This window comes from Prunus persica, chromosome G8 (assembly GCF_000346465.2).
Source record: "Prunus persica cultivar Lovell chromosome G8, Prunus_persica_NCBIv2, whole genome shotgun sequence".
Lineage (NCBI taxonomy): Eukaryota > Viridiplantae > Streptophyta > Magnoliopsida > Rosales > Rosaceae > Prunus > Prunus persica.
Genome location: NC_034016.1, coordinates 20383377 through 20393234, shown reverse-complemented (window position 1 = coordinate 20393234; position 9858 = coordinate 20383377). Strand labels below are relative to the sequence as shown.

General features: G+C 35.6%; 2 protein-coding genes across 2 annotated transcripts; one reads left to right on the top strand and one right to left on the bottom strand.

The window, feature by feature from the left end:
* On the top strand, positions 74 to 1742 carry LOC18768840 (LOB domain-containing protein 16). The gene is made up of 2 exons (XM_007199297.2): positions 74 to 1043; positions 1282 to 1742. Exons 1-2 carry the CDS (start codon positions 741 to 743, stop codon positions 1609 to 1611), a joined length of 633 nt encoding a protein of 210 aa, XP_007199359.1. The 5' UTR covers positions 74 to 740; the 3' UTR covers positions 1612 to 1742.
* On the bottom strand, positions 7230 to 8587 carry LOC18767438 (LOB domain-containing protein 29). The gene is made up of 2 exons (XM_007199328.2): positions 8186 to 8587; positions 7230 to 8059 (listed from the first exon to the last, which is right to left on the bottom strand). Exons 1-2 carry the CDS (start codon positions 8462 to 8464, stop codon positions 7619 to 7621), a joined length of 720 nt encoding a protein of 239 aa, XP_007199390.1. The 5' UTR covers positions 8465 to 8587; the 3' UTR covers positions 7230 to 7618.

Below are 9858 nucleotides of genomic sequence, written 5' to 3'. Positions count from 1 at the left end.
AAAACGAAACCAAAGCAGGACCAGTTTTTCTCCACCAGGATTCCCAAAAGTTTGAAGTCTTCAACTTGTTTAAAGGAATTAAGCATGATTATTGTATAGCAAATTAATAATTTATAGTTCAATAAATTATACCTCCTCCTCTTGCCATATTATAAGCATTTTTCTCATCTATATTGCTCATGGTAACTGAATCATTAGTAATTGTCGGTAGAAAAATACCAGCAGGTATGCCACAAGGCGACAAATTGCAGCAGTTCCCAGGTGCGGCGTTCGGCGGAAAATATAAACATATTCAAACCAACAAAATCAAACTTCACATAAAAAAATGTTAATCAAACTCTTAACCATTGAAAGATAAAAGAAAGGAAAAAAAAATTGTCTGAGAGTAAGTTGAAAGCCTTAAAGAAAGTAGCCCCATCAGATTACAAAACCATTAAGAAATGTCCCCTTAGAACCCAACACACAGACCTTCCTTGTCCCCCGTTCACATTTCTTATAAGACCTCCCCTTTTATGTTTCTCAATGCCCCACTTTCCTCCTTCAACCCAACCCCATTAACCCCAAAGTCATATAACTCTTCTCTATGTGCACCATTTCCTAGTGTGCTCGTGTGCCTAAAAATATTTTAACCCCTCTCTCTCTCTCTCTCTCTCTCTCTCCCAATTTTCACTCAGTCACTCACTCTCTTATTCTCTTTTTTTGGGTGAAATACAGTCTCTTATTCTCTACCAAACCCAAAAATGGCTTCTGGGGCTGGCAGTAATGGCTCTGGCACTGGCTCTCCTTGTGGGGCATGCAAGTTTCTGAGGAGAAAGTGTGCCTCTGACTGTATCTTTGCACCTTATTTTTGCTCTGAGCAAGGGCCTGCTCGATTTGCTGCCATTCACAAAGTGTTTGGTGCTAGCAATGTGTCCAAATTGTTGTTGCATGTCCCTGTTCATGATCGTTGTGAAGCTGTTGTCACAATTGCCTATGAAGCTCAAGCAAGAATCAGAGATCCTGTTTATGGATGTGTGGCTCACATTTTTGCCCTGCAACAACAGGTACTTACCAAAAAGGTCTCAATTTTTGTGCCAATTAAGCTTAACCCTTTTCTTTTTTGGTTGAATTAAGCCAACCTTTTGTGTTTTGGATGAATTTAGCAAACCCTTTTGTTTTTTGGTTGCATTAAGCCAACCCCTATGTTTCTTGGATGAATTAAGCAAACCCTTTTGTTTTTTGGTTGCATTAAGCCAACCCTTTTCATATCATGGTCTAACAATTAGTATTTATCACTCATAGGTGGCATGTTTGCAAGCACAATTGATGCAAGTAAGGGCTCAACTGGCTCACCAGAGCCTTGTTGATTCAAGGAACATAGAGAGCACTCAGTGGCCAGGGAATGTGAATGGAGTCACAAACTTTCCAAATTATCCAAGTTACATGAATCCTATTTCACCTCAGAGCTCGCTTGAATCCATTGACCACAACTGCAGTGATATTGCTATGAATATGCAGGAGATACAAAGCAGCAGAGATGACTTCTCATACCAAGCTTGTTCTAAGAAGAGACCATACAATGGTGACTTGGGGGAGCTTCAGGCACTGGCCCTCAGAATGATGAGAAACTGAATCAATCTGTCATCATGTTTCTTTCAAGATTATGAGTCATATGACTGGTCTTTCAGATGTGCTATGCCCAAAGATGTATATACTGAGCTTGTCTTTTTGTTTGAAGAACAAGAAATTAGCACCTTAAGTCATAAAATCTAGAATAGACCTCTCTCTCTCTCTCTCTCTCTCTCTCTCTCTCTCTCTCTCTCTCTCTGCTGTATACTAAAATTATTAATTAGTACTTCAGGTGCATAAATTACTTGGCTAATTGAAATAATCAACTTTAATCTTACTAAGATAATGTAGTCTTTATTGAGTGACTATATTAGAGTACACCACATTGACATTATTGAAGAAAAACCTTGAAATCCGAGTCATCCTGAATTGTTAATTGCATCTTTCCTTATCAAATTCAACAATGGTACGTTTGGCCTGGCTTATAACTTCAGTGCTACCTTCAACACAAAAGTTCAACTATTGTCCTCCCCTCCTCCGTTAAATACAAATGATGATACGTTTGAGCACTCTACAATTTAAATATCTTAACCTATTTTCCATGGTTTAGCTAAGGTTCAAGTACACTTGCAGAAATAAAAATTAAACATGTGTTTAAATTTGAACCTAATGGTGCCTCTAGTTACAAATGGTGTCTAATATCTATTCTATATGATTTTGCAATGGCATGCAAAGGCATATGAGACATCTACCCCCTTCAATATTCCTGGGAATCCCAAGATTAGCTTAATCGTTTCCTTCTCAATCAAGATGATTGGTACATCTCCCTGATAGTAATAGTCATTACTAATTAGGAAAATTAAATAAATAACTGCACCCATGTAGCTTATCTACCATGTTGTTAAATAGATGCACCCCAAATCATGTGTTTGATTCCCTCTTCCCTAATATTGCTTATATTTGAAAAAACACTAAATCTATCAAATACAAATTTAGGAGCTTTCTCTCAATGTTAATGGACTCTTTGAACATCTCCAATAGCTTCTTCATTCACTTTTGGATGCTCAAATAGGTGAGCCACATCATAAAAAATCTCTCCCACAGCCTTGTTAAATTCAATCATCAAAGTTGCAATCTCTTCAAATCATTTAATTTTACTTTGGAAAAACAAAACCTCTTCAAATTGCCACATAGTGATATTGCATTAATTGAATTGAAGAGTCTGTAGAGCAAAAATTATTCAAATAGCAAATAAACCTATTCAAATTGTCACATAAGTCAACAAATTTCAATTTAAAAAGTTTAATTTGTTACTACTCTTGGAGATGCTCTTATTATACATCCCCTAGGAGCTAGGGTTTGACATTGTGATTGATTAGGGGAAGATCAAGTGAATGGTATGATTGTAGTTAAAGGCTAAACACACGCTTGAGCCTTGATGTGAGTAGTTAATGACCCCACTTGCAAGCTTGAGGTTTTTGTTCTAATAAGTTCACCTAACATTAGTACTCTAATCTAATTTAAATATTATCATACCTATGATTTTGTATTCCTATATATAGACAAAGTGTCCCCTTGATTGAATGCACAGCTGCATCATTAGTTAGCACCTCGGCAACTTTAATGTGTCAAACCAATTAGGCAAAGTGTTTGGTTCTCCAAACCTTATAATTATTTGTAAGCAAATTAAGACATATTAATCTTTAATCGAAACTAGCCTAACCTTTCCCATCTATGACAAGATTGATGGCCTTCTTATCATCAGGCTAAAAATGATCCTATCGACAATAATTTATAGTTTAGTAATATTTTTCTTTTTAAAGTTAAAAGAGGTCACAAATTCGAATTCCTCTATTCGTTAATGTCCAACAAAGTAGACACTATACAGTGATCCGCAACGCTATTTGACATTTGACCAAGAATCTATACATCCAATTAGCCCTTCAGATGTGTTATAAAAAAAATAAATAAAGAAATAAAGTCACAAGATATTTTTTAAAAAAAAAATTAGGGTTCATGGAAATTAATTAAATAATGGCTGTGAGGCCACAGTTAACTGGATAAAATAATGGATTATAATTTCTTCGGGCCCATAACTGTGGCGTAGAAACTAAATTCGCAGCCAGTCCAGTCAAGCGGCCTGTAACCACTTTCATACTTTGTCTCTGCCTCTTTGGCATTAAACAAATGCTTTGTGTCCACTAAAACAAACAATTGCATGCACTGTGGAAAATAAATAAATAAATAAATAAAATATAGAAAATGCACCTGTAGAACATATGTACACATCGACCCTCACCACTCCATCAGTTCAACTTTTAAAAAAAAATCAGAAACAATTAATAATAAAATATTTGGGTGATGAGCGATCATTGAATGTGAGTACTTCAAATCGACAAAGCTTTTGGCAAAAGGTGAACTGAGAACCAAAAAAGAAGACAAGAAAATTTTGAACTTTGGTAGAAAACAGAGGAGAAGAAAACTAAGAGCTTCAAAAAGTAGTGTGGTCTCTCTCTTCCTTGCCATAGTTTTCTTCTTAAAAGGAGAAGAAATGAAGAGCACATGCTAGCTGTAATATGAGTCTGAATCTTGACAAATGCTTCCCACATACTGAGGTTTGATTTAAATTTGGAAAATTTTATCACGACTCCTTATAATTATTAAAATACATCCTTCTTAACTGCCATTAATATTGTCGTTGTTGGCCAAAAAAAGATCAATATTGTGGCACAAGTGTCGCCAAGAACAAGACGTTTGCTAGTCATAATCAAATCTAGACATAATGACATGACATGAGTTTTTATTTTTTTTAAATTTGTAACCAATAGTTCTTAAAGGTAGTTTTGTTGAAGCCTTAAAAAAAAAAAAAAAAAAAAAGGGAAATGAGAGAGCATATAATTTTGGGTGCAATAAAAAATGAAATCGAGTAAGGGAAAAAATGATAAAGAAAGTTGAAAGGTTGAAACTTGAACTTGAACTAAGCTAAAGAAAAGCATGAGGGGGCATTGCCTCTGGGGTTTAAAAAACATACCAAAAGTTTGACTGTTGACTACAGATGCATACACACGTGGACTGTAAGCCATCCGATGTAAGGTGGGGCCCTGTGTAATTGTCTCTTTACAACATGTTCGTGCCGTTTGTGGCTTTAAAAAAAAAAAAGCATTATTGACACTTCTGCAGTTTTACGACAAAGAAAAAGATGGAAAAGAAGAAGATGATGAAGAAGAAAAGAAAGTTTGGGCGCTGCATGATTTAAATTGGATCATTGAGCTTTGTGCTGCTGCGTCTTGTGCGTAAATGGCCAATCTTCTTCTTGTTGTGTGCTTTGTGTTTTTATTTTTTTCCTTTGGAGGGGTTTTTAACTTTTCAAGTGTACTTTTGTATACTTCACTCTAAAGTTGCAATGTGGATGATTTTGTCTTCTCATTCAAAAGAAATGAATCAATCAATGTGTTCATTTTTTTCAAATTATTATTTTTTGTTATGTGGGTAGTTTGGCAATAATTTTGTTGTAACAAAACTTGATTTTGAATGATGTATTATTGGACATTCTCTTTTTAGCCTTCAAAAACCAGCTACAATTCGATTGGTCCTTCTCCAACAAACATAAGATTTTGTCTATTTTGGCCACTAATTTGCCTCGTTTTAATTTAATTTAATTTTTTCTTTATGGGTGAGATGCCTTGAATGGGCTTTCATATCTACTTTGCCTATGGACCATATGGTGCAACTTCCTGGGTTGGATCTACTAAGGATTTTGATCCAATTGAATCGGGAGTTTTGACTGAGGAAGCAAGACCAAATTTTACCCCCCTTTTTGAAAATTTTATTTTTTGCTTCTTGAAGGGCAAAAAAGTTGTCATTGTTAGAGAATTGTGTATGTGAGAAACACTTGTGTGAAATGGGGATAACATTGTTTTGCTATTTCCGACCAAGCACGGTAATGTTATGAGTGATAATTTTTTCACGTGACAGTCAGTGATTGGTTGGAGATAGCAAAACAGTGTTTTTCCCGTTTCACACAAGTTAATTTGATTGTATGGACACAACACAACACTCATAGCCATGCATATTAATGTGGCTTTTGATCCAAGTAGTTTTCAGCCAAGCTAAAAATTAGTAAATCGTAATACGCATCGCTAATCTTCGTTAATTAGTTAAGAACTGATCAACACACTATTTTCAGCTAGCTAGCCAAAACCCCAATCTACCCTACAAGTACATGAGGTTCATACACAATACAAGTCAAAATTAAGAAATTGGGTACCCTTAATATAATACCTAGTCTGGCAGAAAAATATTGGCAATTAATACCTAAAGCAATTGTCTGAAATTATGAATAATGCATATGCCTTGAAAGTATATACATATAGTAATTAATCTATCCTCCTGTAAAAAATCCTTCTGGGGGTTTTATTGAGGAAGAAATTCATAGTAGAAAACCACTTCCCCTTTCTATGGAAGGATTATACATCAAACAGAGTTTTGTAACCCCTGAAACTTGGGGGTAGTGGACTTCTCACCACTACGTTTGATATGATAAAAGATATACCTCAAAGTACGAGTAACATAAAATATATACACTTCACAATTCATAGGTTAATCTCATAATTAGCAATCACATTTCTTACTTTGTTAATTTGATCAACATTTCTATAGGTATTCATATAACAAAATTGATATATATAACCGGCGTATTAGAAGAACGAAAATGAAATCCTTTCAAAAGATTGCTAGGGTTTCAACAGTGCAACATATTGCTGCTAACAAGTAGAGAGAGAGAGAGCCATATATTCTAGTTGAAATTTGAGCTATGAATCTCAAGGTTTGATTCATATTTTCCAGACCTACTAATCTTGATTTGGAGAAAACTAGAAAGAGCCATAGCATGCAACTCAAAACAGATTTGCAGCACTACTGATGAGGACTTAATATCAAGAATCAGATAAATAAGATGTTGAAAGCGTTCTACTACATTGGAAAGATTCAAGTTCTAGCTTTTCCCTTACAGATAGAGAATAATATATGTGGTATTCAGATGTATATATATTTGCATGTTTTTCAAGAAATCATGGAACGAAATTTGGGAAAGACAAGATTTTGAAAAAGGAGATAGTCAAGACTACCAGAGTTGGGTTTCCTAGCTTTCATCAAGTTCCAATGACATATATACACAAGAAAAGAAAGACTTTTGATTCCATTGGGATCAGGGGCATTTCTAAATTTGAGGTACCTACCTCATTCTAATTATAATACTCCAAAACATGAGACGATATTGCAGTCATTATTAATAACTTCTTCCACATCCATGTTGCTTAGATAGTTTTCAGAAGGAAAAGGAAAATAAAGAAAGAAAACAAGGAATTTATCAGCTGGAGATGGAGTCACTAGGTCACACTCAGTGTGAGTAGAGAATTGAGCTAGCTAGCTAGGTGCAGCTAGTTGCACCTAGTAAATCTTTGACCGTTAAATTCCTATTTGATCTCATTGTTTAAGCAATTCTATTGGGGAGAGAGAGAGAGAGAGAGAGAGAGAGAGAGAGAGAGAGAGAGAGAGAGAGAGAGAATTTTCTCTAGTCTAGTTAGCTCTGGCCATTAGATTTGTCCAGTAGGTGATGAGATCAAATTAAACAATAGAATATAATTGCACCTCGCAAGATAATTAATTTCTGAAATGCAACAAACTAGGTTTATATATGAAGGGGTATTGACAAAGCAAACTGCTAGGTCAAAAATCTAGGTCTACATTAGGTCCAATAAACAAAGAAAGATAGCTCAATCAGGATATCATGAGATCTATCCAGTCCTGTCAGAGACTCAGAGAAATGAAACTATTATTCTTCTACTAACATAAAAAATTACACTAGCTTAAACATATATAATAGGTAGGGTTTCCACTCGTATTAACATTTCTAGGGTTCAATATAATCCCCAGCTTAACTATCAGCAACAAATTTTAAAGCGCATGTTTCTAAGTATGCAGAGATGAAATTCAAAACTGAACACAGTCATTTTAACTGATGATATATATAGAACTCTTGCACCAGTATACTCATCGACAGGCCGTCACCTCATGAATGCTGGTGAATGTAGCTGAAAGCCACTGATTGAAGTTCATCAGCATCCTGAAAACCCCATTGCCTGTTGTAATTTGTTTGCATGCCAAAAGAAGACATGGAATGAGAAGTGCCCTCTTCGAAGCTGCCATATGAAACATTTTCTTCTGGGATATTCACTGAATTTTCGTAACTCCCATTAACAGAGTTATTTGAATTCATAATTTCATTCTCATAGTATGATGTAGTTCCAGGATTCTTGATGTGGGTTGAATTGAACTGTGGCATGGAGTTTGATGAATTTTCCAACTCATGAAACCAACTTTGAGCTTCCTCAGTGTGAGAAGGAAGTTTCCCATAAAATTTCTCATTAGGGTTTGCTACAGCAGAGCCATTGACAAAGCTTTGAGCTGCTTGATCCTTGAGGGAAGCTAACTGTGCTTGTAAGTTGACCACCTGAAAAGTTCAAACCAAAAGCATATATTCATCAGTTACTTGAACATACAATCTGAACAAAAACCCAATTAGGTTTTATATATTTTTTCCACAAGTTCAAGGTCAAAGGGTACTAAATTGATTAACCTGCTGTTGGAGAGCAAAAATATGTGAAACACAGCCATATATGGGATCTTGAAGTCTGGCTTGAGCTTCATATGATATTGTCACCGCGGCTTCGCAACGATCGCTCAACGGAAGGTGAGCTAAAAGCTTCGACACATTGCTTGCGCCAAAAACCTTGTGGATGGCAGAAAAATGGGTAGCTCCCTGTTCATGGCAGAAATAAGGAGCAAAAATACACCCTCTCACACATTTTCTTCTCAAGAACTTGCAGGCTCCACAAGGAGAACCAGAACCAGCCATGGTTTTGATGATCTTTTTTAATTGGGAGGGTTTTTTGTTTTTTGTTGGTGATTTTTGCTCTGTTAGCTAGCTTAATTTGTGCTCAGCATTATCACCACCATGTTTATAAACACAAGAGGAAGAGTGGAGTTGATTATAAAATAATCATTAATTAATTGCATTAGGTCCCCTTAATGGGGAACATACTTCATTATTTTTATCCCTTTACCTTCCATCTCAAATTTCTATGCTCCCATTCTCATATTAGATTCCATTCTACATCCTTATACGACAAAAGAGCTATACCATAAACCAACCCCATTTCTATCAATTTTAGCTTCATTCTTTGTATATGTAGTTGGTTAGTAATACATGTAGAGCCACATTAATTATCAAATAAAACCCATATTTAATTTTAAACGTCTCTGCAAAGCATCTAGTGTTCATATATACTTGCAACAAATGTAGCATAATTAGCCCTAAAAAAAAAAATTAAGACGGATTTGAATGGTAAAATTTGGATTGGTCTAGGGTTTTTATTTAAACAATGCCGGACAAAATTGCGGTCATTAGACAAGCTCACATCACTAACTATTTGATTAGGTGGATAAGAGAATTGATTAAGTAATCAAAACCCAGGTTGGGGAACTGCTGGACCGTTCCTCTTAAATTATAGAAATGGGAGACAAAAGTATTTCAATAGTTAATTAGTACGGAGTTCCACAAATCGAAGGAAGAACATTTTTAATCAGATCCAATAAGCGCGTGATCAATTTAATTGAATGTTAAAACATATTTGGTGGAATGTGCCAATGTGATTATTTGGATTCATTGGGCATATACAATACCAAATTGGTTCGTGCAAGATAAAGAAAACTAAAAATTAAAAAGCATATTCGAAGAATGAATGAAACCAAGAGATAATGACACTGAAATGCAACGCTTGGTGACCAGGGAAGCAGAAACATTAGGAAGAGAGAGAGAGAGAGAGAGAGAGAGAGAGGATTTTTCTGCTCCTTTCCGTTTCTCTTCTTTGCTTTGTTTAAGTTATGGAGTCACGGTTTGTCTGAGCAATACAGTGTATTAATAATTAAGTAATCTTATATAATCTTAATCACTTTTGGTTTGTCACCCACAGCTACAAACATGTAGACGTGCGCTTAGCCCCACACCCCCAAACTTAATAATGACACCCTAACTTATTAAATAAATACCCGCCCCGGGTCCGGACATTGACGTCGATGACTACTACGTTTTCAGGAATTATACCGGAGGTCTTGCCGACTACATATTGAAAGAACTAAAATTGTTCACCGAAGACACCATTGAATAAGCTACTGTGAAAGGCCATCGCCATTGTGGCGAGATTAAAAGAATTGACAAGAAGGGTGACAGATCAGATCCTGTCAACAAAT